This window comes from Thamnophis elegans, chromosome 8 (assembly GCF_009769535.1).
Source record: "Thamnophis elegans isolate rThaEle1 chromosome 8, rThaEle1.pri, whole genome shotgun sequence".
Taxonomy (NCBI): domain Eukaryota; kingdom Metazoa; phylum Chordata; class Lepidosauria; order Squamata; family Colubridae; genus Thamnophis; species Thamnophis elegans.
In genome coordinates, this window is record NC_045548.1 from 71,742,492 (window position 1) to 71,766,829 (window position 24,338).

The window sequence follows — 24,338 nt, forward strand, 5'->3', positions numbered from 1 at the left end:
AGAACCAGTAGCGGAAATTTTGAATAGTTCGGAGAACCAGTAAATACCATCTCTGATTGGCCCTGACCCCATCTATTCTCTGCCTCCTGAGTCCCAGCTGATCGGGAGGGAATGGGGATTTTGCAGTAACCTTCCCCTGGAGTGGGGAGAGAATGGAGATTTTACAGTATTTTTCCCCTGCCACGCCCACCAAGCCATACCACAGAACCAGCAGTAAAAAATTTCTGAATCACACCACTGAGGCATGTGTACAAGGTCAGAGATGAACTTGCAACGAGAGCCTAATTGAGGAACTACAATGCACACTCCCACCAATACTGGCATGGCAAGCAGTTTGTGTATATAAACAGACAGCAAACCCTGCTCCCTTCTAGCACTGATGATGTTAGCTAGTTAGGAAATGAAATGCTGGAAGCAAATAACTAAGTTCAGAGGGCATCCAGGACCCCACAGTTCAACCCTAAGCTGCAAATATTCTCTTTTATCGTATCTACCATTTGTCTGAGATGGTATGGGGTTCCTGCTTGAGCAGGGGATTAGACTAGATGATGTCCAAGGACCTTTCCAACACTGTTATTCTTCAGTAATTGTAACTTTACATACTTAGGATGGCCCATTTGTGAATATGCAGATGTTCAAAACATGAAAACAATCCCAACACATAACTATCCCAATATTTCCTAGTTTACAGCAGCATACAAAGATTGTCTTTCCCTCATAGCCCACAAGCTTTTTAGATGGATGGATGGATGGATGGATGGATGGAGAGAGAGAGAGAGGGAGGGAGGGAGGGAGGGAGGGAGGGAGGGAGAGAGAGAGAGAGAGAGAGAGAGAGGTAAAAGTTCCCCTTGCACATATGTGCTAGTCGTTCCCGACTCTAGGGGGTGGTGATCATCTCCGTTTCAAAGCCAAAGAGCCAGCGCTGTTAGAAGACGTCTCCGTGGTCATGTGGCCGGCATGACTAAACGCCGAAGGCGCATGGAATGCTATTACCTTCCCACCAAAGGTGGTCTCTATTTTTCTACTCGCATTTTTACGTGCTTTCGAACTGCTAGGTTCACAGAAGCTGGGACGAGTAACGGGAGCTCACTCCGTTAGGCGGTGCTAGAGATTCGGACTGCTGAACTGCGGACCTTTCTGATTGACAAGCTCAGAGTCTTAGCCACTGCAGCCTTTCCATGAAATAGAGATCATCAATTGTATGGATGGCATCCCTTGGCTACAATCAATTCTTAGCATCCTGAGCAGAGAGGAGTGAGATGAAGGTTGAGCTTTATATTTTAATTGATGATGGTTGAAGAAGGCGGCTTACCTTGCCAAAAAGATGTGAAATGACCATGTCTGGTAAAGCATGAGCCCATCCAGAAATCTAGACATTGTTTAAAAAAAGTATGTTAATTCAAATACTGCAGGGATCATGTACCTCAGTCACGTTAACACTTTGGCATTCAATATAGTCTTAAGTATAGTCTTTATTGTCATTGTACAAAATAAATACAACAAAATTACAAAATTGTAATACAACGAACACAACCAGCAATTTTCTTACAACAGTTCGTTTAGTGACTGTTCAAAGTTACAACGGCACTGAAAAGATGTGAACTTATGACCGTTTTTCTTAGTTATAACCTATACAGCATCTCCATGCTCAGGGGATCAGAATTCAGATGCTTGGAAGCGGTTCATATTTATGACGGTGGCCGTGTCCTGAGGTCACGGGATCCCCTTTTGCGACCTTCTGACCAACAAAGTCAACAGGGAAGCCAGATTCACTTAACAACCAGTTTCCTAACTTATCCGCTGCAGAGATTCACTTAACAACGGTGGCAGGAAAGGTCGTAATACAGGACAAAGCTCACTTAACAAATGAGCACTTAGCAACAGTCATTTGGGGCTCAACTGTGGTCGTAAATCGAGGACTACCTGCACATCAAGAGGTGCGTTTTCTTCCCCCATTAAATGTATGGCCCTGAAAGGATACACTGAACTCTTACATTTTACGAGTCCCTTCGCTCCACAGCAGTGATGGCGAAGCTTTTCGGCACTGAGTGCTCAACCCAGAACGTGAGCACGCATGTGTGCCAGAGCATCAGCCAGCTGGTCTTTGGGTTTCTGGCACACATAACACTTGGTCTTTGGGTTTCTGGCACTCCGAAGTGCGGGAAACCCAAAGACCAGATGGCCGGTGCACACATACCACTTGGTCTTTGGACTTTTGGCACTCGGAGTGCGGGAAACCCAAAGACCAGCTGGCCGGTACACACATACCACTTGGTCTTTGGACTTTTGGCACTCGGAGTGCGGAAAACCCAAAGACCAGCTGGCCGGTACACACATACCACTTGGTCTTTGGACTTTTGGCACTCGGAGTGCGGGAAACCCAAAGACCAGCTGGCCGGTGCACACATACCACTTGGTCTTTGGATTTTTGGCACTCGGAGTGCGGGAAACCCAAAGACCAGCTGGCCGGTACACACATACCACTTGGTCTTTGGACTTTTGGCACTCGGAGTGCGGGAAACCCAAAGACCAGCTGGCCGGTGCACACATACCACTTGGTCTTTGGATTTTTGGCACTCGGAGTGCGGGAAACCCAAAGACCAGCTGGCCGGTGCACACATACCACTTGGTCTTTGGGTTTTTGGCACTCGGAGTGCGGGAAACCCAAAGATCAGCTGGCTGGTGCACACATACCACTTGGTCTTTGATTTTTGGCACACACACACGCGCCTGAAAGCTGGTTTTCATGTATGCCAGCTGGTCTTCAGGTTTCCAGTGCTCCAGCAAGCGAGAAGACCAGCTGGCATGTCAACGATCCAAAGACCAAGTGGCATGTGTGTGCCAGCCAGCTGGTGCACATGCGCACACTGGAAACCCGAAAAGCAGCTGGCGACAGTGTGTGCATCTACAATGAGGGCTCTGCATGCTACCTCTGGCACGCATGCCATAGATTCGCCATCCTGGCTCTATAGTTTCAAAGGATGAAGAGAGATTAAGAACAACAATAGCTTGGCTTCGAAGTCCCAGATAAAGCCAAATGTTTATTTCTGTAATCCCTGCACTTCTAAACACACCTTGGGCTGTTTTAAGGTAAGTTTACACAAATGATGTCTTTACCTTGGTCGCGGCCCAGTCCATCCACCCTTCAGCACATGGATTGACGTTGATAAGAACGAGTCCTTCCACCATATCAGGGTAGTTAAGCTGTGGATTTAAGAGGCACATGAGCAAACAGCCAGATATGATGTGGTGGGGTCTGAGGTAAAAAATTGGGGACTTTTTTTTGAGGAGTTTGCCCTATCATTTGGGAAAAGAAATACAGCCCTACCCATATCATCATTCTGAAGATCTGTTGGAAGTGGACATTTTTATTATTATTAAATAGATATGGCCGCCCAGTTCATACTCAGTGACCATCTTATTTAAAGATAATTTTACTGTCTTCCAGGGCAAAAACCGTGTCATGCGGAGGTCTGTTTCGGGAATCATTCACGTCAGAGGGGTATTGTCACCCACAAATTGTGTTCTTCAGTTGTAGTTGGGAATATATGAGAAATTGCCACGGGCAGAAAAATCAGGAGTCCAGGCAGTTCAGATGAATGTGTAGGTTTATCGTATGCTAAAGGTCTCTAAAAGAATCTGAACGACTAACAGTCAAAGCCAATGGGAGGTAGATAACAGTCAATGGAATTCAAGGTGGGCTGGACTTAGACTTCTGATGGGCACGAAGGGACTCAAGACTAATGACACATTTGACCCCTTCCTCAGGCTCAGCCTGATCACCTCTGACAGAAATATTGTGAAATATTTTCACTCTGTACTTTGGCTGCTCACATCTCAGCCATTCTTTGTGGCACAGTGGTTAAATGCAGCACTGCAGGCTACTTCAGCTGACTGCAGTTCTGCAGTTCGGCTGTTCAAATCTCACCGGCTCGAGGTTGACTCAGCCTTCCATCCTTCCGAGGTGGGTAAAATGGGGACCCGGATTGTTGTTGGGGACAATATGCTGACTCTGTAAACCGCTTAGAGAGGGCTGAAAGCCGTATGAAGCAGTATATAAGTCTAACTGATATTGCTATTGCTATTCTTTGCTGAGGAAGAAGTCAGGTCACCTTTTGATTTTTGTTTGTTTTGATACTGGATGCCTGCTATTCAATTAAGGTTAAGCGGAGTAGAAGATGCGAAACTGAAAACAGTGTATTGTACTTAAAGTTTATAGTAGCTATACAAAATGTGCAACTACCCCTGTTCTCAACTTACAGCAAATCGGGTTAAAATGTAGGCCCCAGCTCCAGTTCCCATTCCGATCACACTTTTCAATCTAAAAAGAAAAAAAAAACCCAGCAAGTTAGAAATAAACATACATACATACGTACATATTTAAAAAGCCGTTTATCGCCGTTTGAATCGCAATAGCCCTAGCGACAGCCTACGCACCCTGACTGGGTTTAGAGGCTCAGACCCCTCCAAAATCACTGTCCCACGAGGGGCTTTGATACTGGGGTCACTTTCCGGCACTCCCTATTATTTACCCACAAACGCCCTAATTTAACCTCCAACGCTTTTCAATCCACATCCAACGCTCTTTTAAGATGGGAGAAAGCGATGACTGAGTCTAAAGCTGGGTCTACCGAGCAACAGGGGCATGGTTTAACAACATTATCAGACCCAGTCCTTGCGATAAGTGGATGAAGGTTAACCCAGTCTGGATGCTGTTTCCACCACTAGGGAGAAAGGAATGTGAAGTTGTGTATTGGTTTCTAATGCTTTCCACTTCTGGATATTCGATTTCACATTCAATATGCATTCAGCATATTGTTCCATGTCCATAGAGAAACAGAATGGGGGTCATTTGGACAAAGCATCTCCATCCCAACTATTTCCCACTCCCTCGACAAAGAAGCAAACAGAAATTGTTGCAGCACAAGGCCTTAAAGATGGCATGAAGATTTAAGAGTTGACCTCGTGTTCTAGATATGTCAGGGTAAATAGTTCAGTCTTAGCTCCCTGTACACAAATATTTGCTTCAATCATATTGACTAGTTGAAAGATCAGCTCTGCGAGTTTTAGACTTCTTCATAAAAGAACAGATTTTACGCAACTCAACTAGAAAGAAGATTGCTTTCTGCTAGAAGCTGAAAGAGGCTGCTGGGCAGGAAAGCAAACAGTTAAATAATACGGACTTTTCCTTATATTGAAATTTAGACTATAGAATGTAGAATAACAGAGTTGGAAGGGACCTTGGAGGTCTTCTAGTCCATCCCCCCGCTTAGGCAGGAAACCCTGCACCACTTCAGACAAATGGTTATCGAACATCTTCTTAAAAACTTTCAATGTTGGAGCATTCACAACTTCTGGAGGCAAGTTGTTCCACTGGTTAATTGTTTTCACTATCAGGGAATTTCTCCTTAGTTCTAGGTTGCTTATCTCCTTGATTAGTTTCCACCCATTGCTTCTTGTCCTGCCCTCAGGTGCTTTGGAGAACAGCTTGACTCCCTCTTCGTGTGGCATCCCATGAGATATTGGAACACTGCTATCAGGTCTCCCCTAGTCCTTTTTTTTCATTAGACATACCCAGTTCCTGCAACCGTTCTTCATATGTTTTAGCCTCCAGTCCCTTAATCACCTTTGTTGCTCTTCTCTGCACTCTTTCTAGAGTCTCCACATCTTTTTTACATCATGGCGACCAAAACTGGATGCAGTATTCCAAGTGTGGCCTTGGAATTTAAAATAAACATATTGCTCAATAACCAGTCAACACTTTTAATTCAGAAACCTACCACACAATCCAGAGGGAGTTTATTTAATTTCTCCGCCAGTGGAATTATATCAGAATAAAATATATTTTGGGGATGGTGGCAGCTTCTGAAAGAAGAAGGTTCAAGCCATCTACTGCTATTACGGCCCTCAGATGTGAATGTTTTATTTTCCCAATTAACCAGCCCAATGAGAGAGATGTGGAGTCCTTTAACCATTAGTGCTCCAAAATACAATGGATTCTAACACCTCTTCAGTTCTAATAACCACTGAGAAAACAAGACAGATATGTTACTGTTTTCTAAGATATTTGGGGGATGCTGTGAGGGAACAGGAAAATGGTTTCTTCTAAAGCCTGGTTGGGAAAAAAAACTTGAGATATTCTATTCTACTCACCCAAATTGTTTTAGAACTCCGGGAAGCGTCTCAGACAGCTGGTCCATAGAAGGATACATGTACCTATAAAACAAATGTTAAAAAGATGTAACTCGTTTTCCAAAACATGAGAAGTAGTTGTTCTACATCATTCTGGGTTGATCACCTCAAACCTGAAAGGAAGGCAACAACAACAAGTGGTATAAATTGTATAAATTCATATCACTAGAGTTTATGCACACACACATACACATATATGCACACACATATATACACACACATACATACACACCCCAGCGGTGGGTTTCTATTTTTTTTACTACCTGTTCGCATCTGCGCGCGCATGCACACAACACTTCTGTGCATGCGCAGAAGTGTCCGGGCAGGTGGGCGGAGCCCGATCCTGGCCGAACTGGGAGCAACCCACCTCTGATACAAACACACACACATACAACAGGTAGTCCTCCTTTTTATGACAATTGAGTCCAAAATTTATGTTGCTAAGTGAGAAATTTGTTTAGTAAGTTTTACCCCAAAAATAAGACTTGGGAAATTAAAAATTATGCTTCAGAAACCACAACAACAAAACTTGGCCAGTAGAATACCCCCCCCCCCCCCCCCCCGCTTTCCCATATGAATCGTTTCGGAACTGAGGCTAAAACCTCCTAATTAAAATCCACAGAGTTAGTAGGGGCTACTAACCCAGGCGGAAAGGAAGGCGCTCCGTCTTGCTGTCCGGGGGCATCCACATGGCAGACTGCAAAATGTTGTGTGATTTCCTGCATGTCCTCATTATTGAAGAGGGGGTTGAAACACGTCTTGTCTTTGGAGGGAAGCAAAGGAGAAGGTGCCACGTTATTAAAACAGGCAAAACTTGGGGAAAAACAGACATTCTAACTGCACAACAGAGCCCTTGCAACTTTATCGCACAGCGAAAGAGACAGGCAATTGTAGGTCCGATTGTGACCATCTAAGCACATTAGGAAAAGAGAGACATTTACATTCTAGAAAAAGTCAGCCTTGGCTTGATGGGACCCATTTAGGAAAGGCAGTTTTTCATAGAAGAGCGAGCCCGTATAGATGCCTGCTTTATTTCTCTGCATTATTTTTTTTTTTGCAACTCAGATCTGAAAAAGAGCTTTTCTTCAGAGTGTGAATATATGGACTACTATCCCAAGTCAAGCTTTTCATCAATTTTTCATCCATTTGGGTCTGCAATTTGCAGAACGCTCATTTCTGGTTGAAGAGACCCTTGGCTGGATGAAAAGGAAAAAAATAAATCTCAAAACCATTTTCTTGTAGTCTTTCTAACACATCTGTTTCGCTGTACAAAAATGCAGTAACTATTTACAAGCAACATTTGGCCCTCTGCTAATGTGCAGCCACATGCAAAATGGACTTTGCTATAGCAAAGATTTAATGAGAGATTCCTCAAATTTTAAGTCCTGCACGTTTAGCATGACCAATTCACAATCGTTCTGGTTCAACAAGGAATTTCCGCCCGTCGTGAATTATTGAGCGACTCACAAAAATTAATAAAAACATTTGTTGAATGGACTTCCTACTGTGTTATCCAAACTATAATGAAGTGAGCATATTGATTTTCAAACCCTTTTTTTGTCATGCCACTGTAGCTTCTTCAACAATTGAAACAAGACATAGTTTAGTGTTCTGACCCCCTCCTCCGTCCAGTAACAAATGCCGAGACAAGCTTAGCTGGAATGCCACAACACTTTATTAGCAGGAATATAAATCTTGGTGGCTGAAAGCCCAAACACGAAGGAACAGATAGCCCAGCAACCCAGACTCCGACAGATACAGATAACAGCTTCTCCAGCGTTGATAATTAAGTTGAATCCTGCAACCAGCCTCCTCACAAAGTCCCTCCTTATATACTGTCTTGAGAGGAGCCTAATTACAACTCCCTGGGTTCAATTATCTTCTGTATCTGCGTAGTTGTTCTCTACGTTTATCTGCCCACCGTTGCCGGGCATCCAGGATCAACTCCCTTGTCTCCTCCCCACTGCTCCAAGGCGTGACGTCAGGAGCACACTCCCTTTGGCTTTCACTGCTGCTCCATGCCTCAAGCGCCTCCTGGCGGCCAACCAGCCTCTCTGATCCCTGCTCAGAGTCGGAACCCTGTCTAGGGTCCTCCACATCTTCCAGAGCAGACTCATAGGGCCCCTCACTGTCGGAGTCTGTTTGCAGCTCCAACGGCTCCTGCTGAGCCACAACAGTTTAGCATATGTGAACTCAGCCAATGTTGCATTAACACCAGCCGTTCTAAATGTTTACTCTTCAGGTATGTCAGGACTGCATTACCCAGAATTCACAGGCAGCTTGGAAAGTGGGTGAGAATCCTGGGAATTGCAGTCATATAGATTTGAAACCAGAGATATTTTTGTTGGTCATTCAACCTGAGACGTATGATAAAAAGACCACATAAATACTTGACCTCGCATACCTTAACCGCAACTAGAATTGTATTTGTGCAAAAGTGGAAAGAGGAGGAGATCCCGTCTGAAGGGAATGTGATCAAGAAAATTTTAGACTGCGCAGAAATGGATAGATTAACTCTTTCTAATAAGGATAAAGAAGAAACGGAATGCTTTTTGATATGGGACGTATTTTATCAATGGTTAAATCATAGAAGTTGGAAAGGAGGAGATACAACTGGAGGAAATGGTAAAGAGGAGAGTTGTTAAAGAAGATTTATTTATTTTATTTAGTTTGTCAAACGTGCAAAAGATAACAGGTATAAGTGTAAACATATGAACATAGTAAATGGGTAGGAATAAATGGAGATAGTAGGACAGGGATGGTAGGCACACTGGTGCGCTTATGCATGCCCCTTACAGACCTCTTAGGAATGGGGTGATATCAACAGTAGACAGTCTTAGGTTGAAATTATAATATTAATTATATTAAGAAATATTAATGTTATGATATTATTATGTTATTATATTATTAATATGATGGAAAGGAATTATAACAACAAAAATGTATAATATGATTACTTAAGCACAACTGTACCCAGAACACACACTATTTGATGAAAAATGGATGTTATATAAATGAAACAAATAAAACTTTTTTTTTGGGGGGGGGGGGAGAATCCTGGGAATTGCAACCCCATCATACAGGATGGATACCTCATTCGGAAAAACTACATTAGATCATAAGGCACAAAACAAGATTAACTAAGCCAGAAAGAAGAAATTCTCCACTGCAGGGTAGATATGAGAATGGGAAAGACAACGCAAGAGGACACACTTACGATTCAACCCAATATCATGGTATGTTAGAATAGCAGGTCTGTTTCCTCGGGGTGTTCCACACATGGTCACATGGACTGACCCATGGACCGTCTCAATGTCTTGTTCCTGTGGGAGAAAGGCAGCATTAGCCATCTGCACCTCAACAAAAAGGCTTCTGAACCCCACCAAGTATTTAACATTCAACAACTGTTGGCCCCAGTCAAAGCTCCTTTTAGTAGTTCTGCTGGATTCTATTCACAAGATCTACAAGCGTTATCGTTCAAAAAATGACAAATTATCAATTTGTACTTACAAGGGCAAAAGAAATCCTTGGTAATGAGCCATTTGGTCAGAATAAAGAAGAGTAAAAATTAAAGAGAGGATCCAACTCGGAGTTGAGATGACCACCATTTCTTCCTTGGTGTTCTCCGAGTTTGATTGTTTTCTTGAAGACGTCCCATTACCCAACTAGGTAACATCATCAGATTTCCAATTCAATCCTGGGCAGATGGGCTAAGTTTAACCCATGCTTGGACTTTCCACAGGAAAGTCCACAGGAGACTAGGGACTTTGCGCAGTAGACTAGGGCCCTTCTAGCCCTGATGATGTTACCTAGCTTGGGTAATGAAATGTCTGCAAGAAAACAACCAAATTTGGAGAGCACCAAATAACCAGCATTTCAACCCTGTGTCAACTTCAAAGTGTGGTTTTGCTGTTGCAGCCATTGCTGCTTTTCAGCTTGCCACAACAATAGGAGGGAAGGAGAGCCACCTTTGGCATGCCAGTTCCAGGCGGCGGCAAGAAATCCTCCTGTAGGAACCAAGGTCACCTAACCAGATGTTCAACAAAGACTTAGCCAGTTTCCACGATACTTGGCCGTCTAATTGGACAATGACACCTGCACTCATAGGGGGTGGGAGATTCTATTCTTTAATTATGTGAAAGCCACGGGAATTAGGTAGAGTTGGTTTTGCTTTCAATCTGTGCCGATATGATGCACTCAATAAAGTTTTGCATTCAACAATCGGAACATCTCAACAGTTGCCTTGCTCGGTTGGGTTCGTTAGTTGGAACTTTTGATGCCCTGAGCTACAAATATTCTCCTTTATTGCTACGATTCTCTGCAAGTTTACTGCATGATTTCATAAGATTGCCAACTTCTATCAAGAGAAAATCGACCGATTCTCTCTTTCCCACCATCTAGAAAATATCGGGGAGACACAACCCAATCTTTGCCAGATGTTTGGGAAACTGTGTGTTCCATAGTATCTGTCTTTGGTCATATCAACAGGCTGAAATTGTAATGCCTGAATGAAAGCATTATGAGCCAATCACTTTGCTGAAGCAAAATGGCCTCAGTACATTTGATCAGCGCAGGGATGTTATCAATATCTGAAGAAATGCAGAGGGCTAAAAAAAAACACAATGGAAATATTTGCCCATCATTTTGCTTCCTTGCAGAATTCATATGATTAGCTACATGAATGCTGGCTGTTAAACTTGCTAGAATTGCTTGGGTACTAGAGAATTAGAGAATATACATGAACAATGGGTCACAGTTGTTTACTCTGTGAGTGTGTAATTAAAAGTTTTAAAATGAACACAAAAACTTCCAAGAACTAATTCAGGAGACAACAAAGAAAGAGAAAGGACAGGGGGGGGGGGGGTTGTCAACATGTAGAAAAAAAGGATAAAAAGAAATAAAAAGAAGCAGTTTCTAATTTGCTTTGCTGCAAATATAACTAGAATAGAATAGAATAGAATAGAATTCTTTATTGGCCAAGTGTAATTGTCTTTGGTGCATATGCTCTCAGCGTACAAAAAGAAAAAGAAAATAGAATACATTCATCAAGAATTGTAAGATACGACACTTCGTGATATTCATAGGTTATTTAATAAGCAATCAAATTATACTAGGAAACAAATAAAACAATATAAATTTTAAAGTTACAAGCAACATGGTTTAATCATAAGTGGAAAGAGATAGGTACTAGGCAGGAAGAGAATAATAATAATAATGATGATAATAATGATAATAATAATAATACACTTTTAGTAGATAATTTGACAGTGATGTATGATTAACTATTGTAACTATTTTGTATGATTATATACTATTATGTTATATATACATAATAGTATATATAAAAATACATACTATTACATATGATTATCTATTGATTACAAAGTTATCGCTCATACAAAGAATTACAAAGAAGCTCATTTTTTCCTAATATCCCTTTTTTCCCAATCATCAAAGCCACGTCATGCATTTTTCTCTCTTATGCAAAAAAATATATCCTAAATGTTTCTGGCAGTCATAAAGGTAGATACTGTCATCAGGAATCAAAGACAAGATAAGCTTCCAAAATTTACCACCACCACCCTGCCACTTTGAAACTCTAAGCAATAGTAACAACAATTTTGTTTCCTTTTGTTTCTGGCTTTCTATATTCCTTTTCCTTCCCAAAATACTTACAGCATTGCGCAACAAATAGGCCGTGTCTTCCACATTGAGCACCATTTTTAGGAAGTACAGTTTGAAGTTAATCGCAACGAGTCCAGCGAGAAAAATAAATTATCAGCTTTGGTTTGGGATCTGGGCAGCAAACTGGTTTTTATAGCACAGCGGCTGCCTTGTCTAAGCCCTGAATCCCAGCAAGGAAACTGTTGTGCCACATCATCCTTAAATCGGACTTAAAGTCGGCTTAACACTAGGAATCTGGGTCCTGCCATCCAGCAAACACTGTGCGCACGTGCGTGTTGCAAAGGATGATAATCATTGTCCAGACAAGCCCATCTCACAAGTACAGCAGGGTGCTTTGCGTATTTTAATCTTTGTAGTGTTTTTAATTTCATCAGGGTTTTTAAAAATATTTTTATGATGATTGTGTTATACTTGTTGTTTTCTTGATTGTTGTACGCTGCCAGAGTCGCTTCTTGTGAGATGGGCAACCATATGTGTTAAGCAAATAAGTAAATTTAGGCTACAGACTCATAGTAGCTTAAGCAATAGCAATAGCAATAGCAGTTAGACTTATATACCGCTTCATAGGGCTTTCAGCCCTCTCTAAGCGGTTTTACAGAATCAGCATATTGCCCCCAACAATCCGGGTCCACATTTTACCCGGAATAATGAGGTGCCTCCAGTGCAGATGCAATGATGAAGCTTTAAACAGCTTCTCACTGTCGGTTAATTTCTCCTTAGTTCCAAGTTGCATCTCTCCTTGATTAGTTTCCATCCATTATTTCCTTGTCCTGCCCTCAGGTGCTTTGGAGAAAAGGTCTCAACCTATTCTTCGTAGGTTCAACCATGAGTTACAGATGTTCTCTTCTATCAATAAGTATTTTTTCATGTCTCACTTTTAACCTCATCGTTAAAAGAGTTAAAATAAATTCATGGTTCATCTGAGGGTGTTGATGGTTGTCCAGGAAGTGCAGCAGTGGTGGGTTGCAGGCGGTACGCCCCGGTACGGGCGTACCGGTGCCTCCCTGGAGCACCGGGTACTGTTTCCTGTACGATGCTCCGGAGGGCCCACCCGTTTGCCCGAGCTCATCATCTGTATTTGAGCTCTTCGGCGCTTCCACACACGTGCACGGAGCGCACGGCACCTGCGTGACACCCGCCGAGCAGCTGGAGTGTCACGGAGGCGTCACAAGAGGTAAGGACGCTGCACACATTCACGTGGTGGACACTGGACCCCATTGCAGCTGTACTGATTACAGCAGGATCCATAACCCACCACTGAAGTGCAGTCTATGTACCCAATAGAGGAATGAAATTAAAACGATATACATAGGACTTTGGAAAAAGTTCAGAGAAGAGCAACTACCGTATTTTTGGAGTATAAGCCGCACCAGTATATAAGACGCACCAAGATTTTGAAGAAGCAAATTTTAAAAAAAAGTTTTTGCACTCTGCAGATCTCCCAAAAACGGCCCATTTTTCGCAAAAACGTGCCCGTTTCCCCCCCAAAAAAGGCCATCAATAGCCTTTAGGAGTGCTCCTGGCAGGTTTGCGCCCCCCCCCCAAACAAGCAAAAAACGGCCAGTTTTTCACTCATTTCTGCCTTCCACAGGCCCCAGGAGCACTCTGGAAGCCTCCAAAAGACTATGCACAGCCATTTTGGTGAAGGGGGCGGGATTTCAGGAGGCAAAAAATGTTGTATTCAGTGTATAAGATGCACTCAGATTTTCAGCCTCTTTTTTTGAGGGAAGAAGGTGCTTCTTATACTCTGAAAAATACGGTAAGATAATAAAAGGCCTGGACAGTTGCAGGAACTAGATATGGCCAGTATAGAGAAGAAAAGAACCGGGGGGGTGACATGAGAGCAGTACTCCAGTCCTTGAGGGACTGCCACAAAGAAGAGAGGGTTAACTCATTTTCCAAAGCACCAGAAGGGCAAGACAAGAAACCATGGATGGAAACTAATCAAGGAGAGAAGCAACCTGGAATTAAGGAGAAACTTCCTAACAGGGAGGACAATTAGATCGCACAGGGTCGGCCTCCTCCGGGTTCCATCCACTAGCCAATGCCATCTGGCTACGACCCGGGGGAGGGCCTTCTCTGTTGCAGCTCCAGCCCTTTGGAACGAAGTCCCCGCGGAGATTCGGACCCTCACCTCTCTCCCTGCTTTCCGAAAAGCCGTTAAAACCTGGCTGTGTCGGCAGGCCTGGGGTTGATGAGCTCCCTTCCCCTCTCGACAGGTGTGGTTGTTGGTCATTTTAAATGTCTATTTTGTACTTGTATGTTTCCCTTTCCAGTTTAAGTTGTTCGCCGCCCTGAGTCCCTTTTTGGGAATAGGGCGGCATATAAATAAAATAAAACTTAAACTTAAACTTAAAACTTAACCAGTGGAAGCTCCATCACTGGAGGTTTTTAAGAAGAGACCGGACAGCCACTTGTCTGAAATGCTACAGGATCTCCTGCTTGAGCAGGGGGTTGGACTAGATGACCTCCAAGATCCCTTCCAGCCCTGGTCTGAATTGAAATCGAAATATTTATCAAAAGGCACTTCTAAGGACCTCTTCCATAAAACACTCTTTCCTGCTGGAGGCGCAGAAGGCATGCTGGAAAATTTTTTTGGCTGCCTTGGAAGAAACTCAGTAAAGGCTCATCTGAATTCCCAAAGAAGGGATGGCGACTAAGAAAGTCCTTTTCTGTGGTCCCTGATGGAGGACGCTCCTTTGGAAAAGGGACTCAGATATAACCTTTTCTTCCAGATTTTAATATCAACATCCCATAGAAAAATCTACCTTCCCCAAACATACAGGTTGTTCTCTATGAGACCAGTAAACTTTCAGGCTGCATAGAAGCTTGGGAGATTATCCATGCCACGATAGCCACTACTAGACAAGGATTCGGATCAAATTTAATAAATGGTCCACACTGATGTGGCCTCCAATCCTTGGTCTAAGCCAGTGTTTCTCAACCTTAGCAACTTGAAGATGTCTGGACTTCAACTCCCAGAATTCCCCAGCCAGCAAATGCTGGCTGGGGAATTCTGGGAGTTGAAGTCCGGACATCTTCAAGTTGCCAAGGTTGAGAAACACTGCTCTAAGCCCTTCGGCACACGACTCCGCCGCTCGGCTATCTCCACGCTGGCCGGTCATCTCTGAGTGAAATCTGTGGGGGTTGCAGTAGGCTTCCCCCAAGAAAAAAAACAGATGGCGTCTCATCCTAATGAACATCAAATTTTACCGCTAAGAGTTTCTTTGGTGACAACCCTGGGCTTGCAACCCTCCCTTTGGCCATAGAAATATCCCAGGTACACGCGCTAATCCGATTGGAGGCTGAAGATCAACCTGCCATCTGGCGCCTTGCAGAACACACTGGGGGTGGGTGGGCTGCAGAGTCGGCTCTACGGCTGCACGTAGCCAGGGGAGACACACGTCCAAGGAAAGAGGTCACCCTTCCCTGGAATCCAGCAGTGAACAGCTGTGCTGTCAATCCTCTGCCTTAAGAGAGAGGCCTTTTTCTATCTCAGCTCCGCAAAAGCAGAGCGTGTTCCAGCCCAGGCAGCTGGGCTGCATTTTGAGATTCTTACTGCAAATTCAAATCGGCGGGAGGTTGCCTAGTGGTGAAGACTCTCGCCTCCCGCTCGGAAGGTTGAGAGTTCGAACCTAGCTGTAGATGTTTCTCTCTCAGTGCTTCACTGAGAACAGTTTTAGCATCTTTTGCTAGTAGACCAGGATCTCCACCCAGCTCAAAGGGAGATCTTACATTTTGCAAGGACCCTGACAAACAGTCTCTCTGTCCTTGTGGTATTGGTGAAGTGGAGGAAATTACTAAGCCGGCCTTTCAGAATGATTTAGAAAGCCTTCTTCAACTTTTGGGTTAAATCAGGGGAGCTCCAACCTTGGCCATTTTAAGACTTATGGACTTCAACTCCCAGAATTCCCCAGCCAGCGGTCCCTGGTTTAAATTAATCCGGAGATGCTTACTTGCTGATCAAACTCCCCCCCCCCCCCCAATATTTCTAATTCATGTGGGAAGATCCCTGATTTCTTTCTTTCTTTCTTTCTTTCTTTCTTTCTTTCTTTCTCTTTCTTTCTTTCTTTTTCTTTCTTTGTTTCTTTCTTTCTCTCTCTCTCTTTTTCTCTCTCTTTTTTCTCTCTCTTCCTTCCTTTTTTCGTCTGTCTGTCTATCTATCTATCTATCTATCTATCTATCTATCTATCTATCTATCTATCTACCTACCTACCTACCTACCTACCTACCTACCTACCTACCTACCTACCTACCTACCTACCTACCTACACTATATTGCCAAATGTATTCGCTCACCCATCCACATAATCATACTCAGTTGTGAGCGAATCCTTTTGGCAATATAGTGTATCTATCTATCGCTATTTCTGAGGATTTGAAGGCTTTGGAAAACAACACTGAAGCCAGAGTAAATACAAACATTTGAAAAAGCACACGACAAACTTGGTAACTTCTTCAGCTGCCAACTTTAATCAGAAATTTGCTTTTCCAAAAAACCCTTTTCTCTGAGTGCTTCTGTGAATCATTCATGTTATAACTGATATTATAGCTAGCGGCTGTCCCCACTGGACCACCTGAAGAGAATCGACTATATTTCCTTAGATGCCTATGGCAATATTTAACCAAGGTAAAGTCTGTTCTACCACACTTACTTGAATGTCGACATCGATATCAGGAAGGAGACGAGTGATGGCCTAGAAAAGAAAAGTTACAAGAGGGTTACAAGATCGAAAGCGCCAAAGATTTTCATTTCTGAAATAAACGCTGTGGAGATTTATTAGCTTTGCCCCCTTTATGTAAGTTTAATGAAACAGGATTTCTGCGATGTTGTCGGGTTTAGAGAGGATCTCGCCAAACCAATGGGGCAGAAGTTGCAGGGGTCATTGGAAAGCCCATTGAGTGACCCTAAATAAAAACAGCCTGGATCCGATCCAGAAATAACTTAAGGACTGCCCTGGTGAATACAGACGCTATTCACGTCATCGTTCCTCCTGTTGGAAGTTAAAACCCACCCCGCTCCGAGAGAAATGAAATATTTTGGGAAATATTAAAGGGCAGAAAAGGCGAAAGATTTATACGATCTGAAGAGAAACCAGAGTATTGGGCAGAATATTTCCTCTAAATGGGAGGAAGAAACTCAGCTCCCCTCCCCCATCTTTGTCAATGGGCCATTAAGGCCTGAGCCAGTCTATTCTACATAACAAAGATCTACCCCCCCTTCCTCTAGCAAACAGAAACTCACCACAAGGCACCTGGGAAAATTACATCACTCAGCAAGTTAAGCAAGCCTGGGAGACTGGGTTAATGCTCAACCAAACTTGGACTCAAAACGCAGCCTACAGGGGTGCCCCTTCACGGCCCCATGGGAGTTTGACAACCAATCAGAATACAAGCTCAAATTCAAAAGCCCAGAGAGAGCATTAAACTCTCAGTATCTCTGCCCTTTTTTTTTTCCTGTTCAGGACCTTAAGCCTTGCGATCCTGTCCACCATTAAAACCATCTTTCCAAGCAGCCTCTATGTTTCCAGTGTCTTTTCCCCCCACTTGGAACTGAACCCAGAAGGACATTTCTTCCAACACCACTCCCATAAGTGGAAATCTTATGATTCTTATCATTTGCAGATCCCGAGTGAGTACTGGGGAGGATTATCCTATAAATGCTGCCCCTACTGTACTGCAGAACAGGATCTGTGATTTGAGAATCTGGAAGATTTGGCAGTCTTTCTGGTGCGGTTATGCAAACTTAGCTCTTAAGCTGACAGCAAACCCCGCTTCCTTCTGGCACTGACGATGTTACTTAGTTGGGTAACGAAACGTCTACAAGAGAACAACCAGGCTCACAGAGAGCACAACTTACCTCTTCTTTGTCTACTAAAGGTTTCTGCTCTGCCACACGGGAATCCGGACCATCTGACGACATGGTCAGCAGTTGGTACCTAAGAAAAATGCAGAAATGTTCAATGTTCCTTAGGGTCAGAATGTACTACACACGTATCTACCAAAAGAAGAGAATATTTGAAGCCCTAGGTTGAACTGTGGGGTCCCTGGTGCTCTCTGAGGTTGGTGGCTTTCTTGCAGACATTTCATTACCCAACTAGGTAATTTAATTAGTGCTGATGTTACCTAGTTTGGGAAAGAAACGTCTGCTAGAAAACCACCATGCTCAGGAAGCACCAAGGACCTCACAGATATCTGCGCTTCTGCAAAATTGAGATTTTTTTCAAAGCCAAAAGCGTAAAGCTGAGAGTTGTGGCCCACCAGTGGCCAGCAGAGCTGGCAGCAGTGAGGAGGTTGGGGAGGAACATGGGCCAGTCCTGGACTCTGGGGAAGGATCTGACAAGGGCTCTGTGTCGGAGGCAGAGAGGGGGCCATGGCTGTCTAACAGTTATCAGCTGCCTTCGGAGTCAGACATCAGTGAGGCAGACGAACAGCTGGAGCCTGTTCCCACTGTGTGCATGCGTAGAGTTGCCAGATAACGGGAACAGCTAAGGAACAGGGGGTAAGGCCACAGGTGGATGGTAAATGGCCCCTCCCAGAGGAAATAAAAGAGGAGCGAAAGGGGAGTGGAGTTTGCAGGAGACAATTAGTTCATTCCTGCATTCTTGCCAAGTATTGCGGCGTCTGAAAGATATCGGCCTGGCCACTCTCCAAGCCTGAAAAAGGTCAGTAATTGTGAACTATCTTGAAAGACTGTGGGAGAGGAAACTTTGCTGGAGAGGAATTCACTATAAATTAAATAAAAGGGGTTTATCGGGACAAGGACACGGCTTCGTGCTGGTGGGGAAGCCTTGGTCAGAATGCTGAATAGGCCTCTGCAAAGGCGCCCGACAGAACATGGCTCGATGATGCCATGAGATGTTTCAGGCAGCAGAAGGCCTGCCTTCCAGAATTCTCTTGACTGAACGCTCAGCAGCCAAAGCTGACCGTTGCCTGTGTCTCACTTTTGCAAAATCAGCAGGGTTTCAGATCCGGAACAATAGCACCAGTGCCGGTTGGCTTTTCAACCCTGCAAATCCATTCACTTAGTTAGATGGGAGTAAAGCAGGAGAGGCAGAATAACCCGATGAAGGAGGCTCGGTGTGTTTCCTGCTAGCCTTGCTGATATTCCCTTCTTAAAAGGCAATGTTTCTCAACCTTGGTCACTTGAAGATGGCCAAGGTTGAGAAACACTGTTATAAAGCTGATGAAGCTGGGATGGTTAGACAAAAGTAAGGGACAATGAACATTTCTTTTCCGTTTCAAGAGTCAGCCGGAAAGGGTGACTGGGCAGGCCAACCCCTTTGGACAGGCTCACACTGGCAAGATAGAGCCAAGGTGGCGCAGTGGTTAAATGCAGCACTGCAGGCTGACTGCTAGATCAGCAGTTCAGCGGTTCAAATCTCACCGGCTCAGGGTTGACTCAGCCTTCCATCCTTCCGAGGTGGGTAAAATGAGGACCCGGATTGTTGTTGGGGGCGATATGCTGACTCTGTAAACCGCTTAGAGAGGGCTGAAAGCCCTATGAAGCGGTATATAAGTCTACTGTTATTATTGCTATAAAGCATGGGGAACTATCAGCAAAAAAGCATTTAAAATAACCAGAGTAAGTAAGTAAGTAAAATCTTTATTACGGTCAAAGACCAGCAATACACATTAGTTTTTACACTATATTAAAAAATACTAACATTAAAAAATAATTAAAAAGTATTGACATTAAAAGTGGATAATAACATAATGGTCCAAAGATTGTTAAAGGTATGTCCAGATAATTGGTACTATACTTCTGTAGCCAATTTTTTTCTTATGGACATTGCAGCAACACAGAACTTTGCCACTGCATACGTGGTAACCGGGTTAGTGTCCTGGAGGAGAAAGCCTAGATAAAAATGGTCTGCCCTCCCTGGCAATCTCTCTAACGAGGGGAGAATATGTGCAGACCTACAAGCTCTGTATAGCTCGCAGTGTAATAGAACATGTGAATTATCTTCCACTTCTCCTTTACCACATATACAAACCCGTTCTGCTATAGGTGTTCTCTTATACCTGCCCTGGAGGAGTGCTGAAGGAAGGAGGTTAAATCTGGCTCTGAAGAAAGCTATTCTTTGTTTTGGGGAGATCAGGTCATTTAGATATCTTGCCGATTCCCACACACCCTGTTTGATTCTGTCCCTACTGTGGAGAGGCAACCTATTTAGTTCTTCTTGGAACTCCCATGTCCCTCATTCTGTTAATTACTACTTGCTTTACTTGCTCAAAGCCTAAGGACATTAAGAATAATGGTGAGAGCCCATAAGAGCCCAGCTTGTGATCAATTGCTTGTTTCCAGAGGGAAGGGAAATTGTCAGTCAATAACCAATTATAATATAATGAGAATAAACACATCATTTGTGATTTTCCCAAAGGTGCTTTTTCAGGAGGCAACTGGACTTTCTTGGTTTTTTTTTCCTTTTGAAGACAAAAAAGTCCAGTTACCTTCTGAAAAAATGCACCTTTGGGACAAACATGACTTGGGATGACTGAGAATAATCTCTACAGACTATTATTTGTGATTGTCTTCGAAAAGGCACAGAGGTTCGAATTTTCCTCACCACGTTAAGCAAGGGATTTCTGACCATGCAGAAAAGACCTTCCCAATGGTTGACTTGGTTAACTTCTGAATCAAATCATAAGATTTACATAATGACAGAACTTATCTCGGTGGTTAGAATTAGACAGCAACGTTATAGATAAAAGTAAGCGACATATCTTAGGACAGGGTTGACTCTCATTATTCTCCTCCGGGGCCTGTAATAATTGGTGGATGACCAAAATAGAAGAGAATCGAATATAGAATTCTTTATTGGCCAAGTGTGATTGGAGACACAAGGAATTTGTCTTTGGTGAAAATGCTCTCAAGTGTACATAAGCAGAATAAAATACATTCATCAAAAATAAAAAGATGCAACACTTAGTGATAGTCAAGGTTACTAATAAGCAATCAAATTATACTAGGAAACAAAAAAAAACAATATTAATTGAAAGATACAAGCAACATAGTTATAGTCATAAGTGGAAAGAGGTAGGTACTAGGAGGGAAGAGAATAATAATAATAGTTCAGTCTTAGTAGATAATTTGACAGTGTTGTTTAGCAGAGTGATGGCATTCGGGGAAAAACTGTCCTTGTGTCTAGTTGTTAGCAATAGCAATAGCAGTTAGACTTATATACCGCTTCATAGGGCTTTCAGCCCTCTCTAAGCGGTTTACAAAGTCAGCATATCGCCCCCACAGTCTGGGTCCTCATCTCACCCACCTCAGAAGGATGGAAGGCTGAGTCAACCTTGAGCCGGTGCGATTAGAACCGCTGAACTGCAGATAACAGTCAGCTGAAGTGGCCTGCAGTACTGCACCCTAACCACTGTGCCACCTTGTTCGGGTGTGCAATGCCCTGTAGCGTCGTTTTGAGGGTAGAAGTTGTAACAAAGTAGATGGCACTGAGCCAAGGGCCCAACGGGTTAATAATCAGCAATTCTAACTGACGTTCAAAGTACAAATAATTAAATTGCACCAATATTGCAACTCAGCAGCTAGTTACCATAATAGGACCTTCTTAATGACCGGAAACCAGACCTTCTGTAGGAAATATATTGAAAGAATGGTCTAGGTCAGGAGTTGGCAAACTTAAACACTCAAAGAGCCATTTGGACCCGTTTCCCACAGAAAAGAAAACACCGGGAGCCGCAAAGGTCCTAACCAGAAGCCCCCTGTTCAATTCTGGAGCTGACCGGAAGTTCAGTTCCCCCACCATAGAGTCTCCTCCTAGCGCGGCGTCCTTTTTCCTCTACCTGTCATAACTGAAAGCCCTATCAATTGTGGAGACAACTGGAAAACCCTCCCCTTGCCATAGAGTCTTCTCTTGGCGCACTGTGCTTCCCCCCCCCCCCCCACCGGAAGCTCCTCTCAAAATTGTGGCACCGACCAGTGATGGAGCCACAGCAGAGGGTGGAAAGAGTCACATGCGGCTCCAGAGCCGCCATTTGCTGACCCCTGGTCTAGGTGGGTAACTTTGAGGAATCCATTGGAATATCTGACATTTTCAGTTTATATGCTGGTGTTTTCACCATGTGATGGTCAGAAGTGACTTGACCAGTCACAAAACACACATCAAAGGCAAATAGCTTGTCCGCCCTCCTGCATGTTTCAGTCCAATTTTATCATGGTGTTTACTTCCTCTCCTCTAGAAGCCTTGGACACATTTCTGAACAAGGCCTCCCGGAGTAGAGGAAACCCAACATTTTGGCTTCTAAAAATGCCAGGGCTGCCTTCTGTAAGCCTCAAGAGACGTCCTTGTAAACAAACTGCAATCAGTGAGGCTGTATCACAGCAGGAGAGGCCTCCACTGTATTTATTTTGATTTAAATAATCTAAAATAAAACAAACGCAGAGAGGAAGCAACTTGGTGGTCACCCAAGGTTAGGCTCAAGATCTCCAGGCTATCGAGAGTTTCCCCATCGACATTCTAAGAGGAGGACAGATGATTAGAGGTTACCGTTATCAAGGGACATTACTCAAACCATAAAGCCAAGTCATGCCGGAGTTTTGATTTCACTTCCCTAACTTAAAGAGAATCCGGGTGAGGATTGAGTATTAGAAGAACTCAATGGAGGTCTATGAGCCAGCAGCGTGCAGTGGCCAATGCAATTCTAAACTGCATTAACAGAGGGATACATTCAAGATCAAGTGAGGTACTAAAATCACCCTATAAAGCCTTAGTAAGACCACAGCTAGAGTACTGCGTTCAGTTTTGGTCACCACACTATAAAAAAAGATGTTGAGACTCTAGAAAGAGGGCAGAGAAGAGCAACCAGGATGATTAGGGGCCTGGAGGCTAAAACATACAATGAACGGTTGCAGAGACTGGGCATGGCTAGTCTAGCGAAGAGAAGGACCAGGGGAGACATGATAGCAGTCTTCCAATATCTATGGGGCTGCCACAGAGGGGAAGGGGGTCAAGCTATTTTCCAAAGCACCTGAAGGCCAGACAAGGAACCACGGATGGAAATTGAACAGGAGAGATTCAACCTGGAAATAAGGAGGAGCTTTCTGACAGTGAGAACAATCAACCCATGGAACAGAAGTTGCCTTCGGAAGTTGTGGGAGCTCCATCACTTGAGACTTTCAAGAAGAGACTGGACTGCTCTTTGTCAGAAATGGTGTAGAATCTCCTGCTTGAGTGGGCGTGGAGGAGGGGGTTGGATTAGATCAGTGGTCTCCAACCTTGGCAACTTTAAGACCTGTGGACTTCAACTCCCAGAGTTCCTCAGCCAGCAAAGCTGGCTGAGGAACTCTAGGAGTTGAAGTCCACAAGTCTTAAAGTTGCCAAGGTTGGAGACCACTGGATTAGATGACCTATAAGGTATCTTCCAACTCTGTCAATCTATCTTAAATCTTGAGCTGAGCATGTCAATTCCTTCAAGTAAATCACATAAAATGAAGGAACGAAACCAGGGGAGGGACTGTATTCCTACTGTTTTACAGCAGGGGGTCTGGAAGCCTCACAGAACAAGTTGGTCGACTTGCAAAACACATAATGAACATCCGGCCGCAGCCAGCTTGGGGTCAACTGACAAGTTCTCTCATTAGTTGTCCTTCAAACAGTCAAAGTAGCCTTTCCATCCGGAGGTCGGACTGATTCAGGCATCCAAAACAGGATCCCGTCAATTAAGCATGCTTAGAAATATTGATAAGGGTTTCTTCTTCGACAAAAAAAAAAAAAAATGTTTATGCTTCGTTAAACTAAGCCAAGCTATCTAGTCTGCCTTCCTTCCTTCCTAAAGAGGGGTGGGTGGGAATGAAACCCTAGTCATAACAGAATAGGAAGGGACCTTGGAGGTCTTCTAGTCCAACCTCCTTGGAGGTCTTCTAGTCCAACCCTGTATAGCGTTTCAGATAAACGGCTGTCCAGTCTCTTCTTAAAAACCTCCGTCTCATCATAAAAGGACGGGGAGGGGAGGAGGAGTGAAGAATTGACCGCACGGATGGCTCCCGTCTGCCGACTTATCTCTTGCCTCCAGAGGGAGTTCAGGCCACACCGAGAAACGACCCAGAGCTCAGGCACCTTCAAAGAACCCAAGGGCAGAGTTCCCTCACGGCTGTTTCCGGCAATATAAATCACATGCATGCCTTGTAAATTCAGCTTGTGACTAATATGGAGAGCACGTACACAAGATAAGACTCCTACCCCCCGCCCCCCCCTTGCATAAGAATACCTCATAAAATAAGAAATAGGTTTTTTTAAATAAAAAAAATCCACGTGCAACTTGTTCTCTCCTGTTCGCCTTTCTGATGGAAAGAGAAGCTGCACGCCCATCGTTTACGTGCACACAAGCGTACACACCAGTGGTGGGATTCAGCCGGTTCGCACCACTTCGGGAGAACCGGTTGGTAACTTTCTAAGCAGTTTGGTGAACTGGCTGTTGGAAGAAATCATTAGGGCAGAGAA

General features: G+C 43.8%; 1 protein-coding gene across 1 annotated transcript in view; it reads right to left on the reverse strand.

The window, feature by feature from the left end:
• NDRG1 (N-myc downstream regulated 1) overlaps positions 1 to 24,338 on the reverse strand; it is a 59,506-nt gene that overhangs the window by 13,224 nt on the left and 21,944 nt on the right. Inside the window, exons 2-9 of the mRNA XM_032222526.1 lie at positions 17,738 to 17,816; positions 16,533 to 16,574; positions 9,410 to 9,515; positions 6,835 to 6,955; positions 6,154 to 6,216; positions 4,261 to 4,321; positions 3,118 to 3,204; positions 1,313 to 1,369 (exon numbers count right to left, since the gene is read on the reverse strand). Coding sequence (XP_032078417.1) covers positions 1,313 to 1,369; positions 3,118 to 3,204; positions 4,261 to 4,321; positions 6,154 to 6,216; positions 6,835 to 6,955; positions 9,410 to 9,515; positions 16,533 to 16,574; positions 17,738 to 17,800 — 600 coding nt within the window. The 5' untranslated portion in view covers positions 17,801 to 17,816. The remainder of the gene's footprint in view (positions 1 to 1,312; positions 1,370 to 3,117; positions 3,205 to 4,260; positions 4,322 to 6,153; positions 6,217 to 6,834; positions 6,956 to 9,409; positions 9,516 to 16,532; positions 16,575 to 17,737; positions 17,817 to 24,338) is intronic.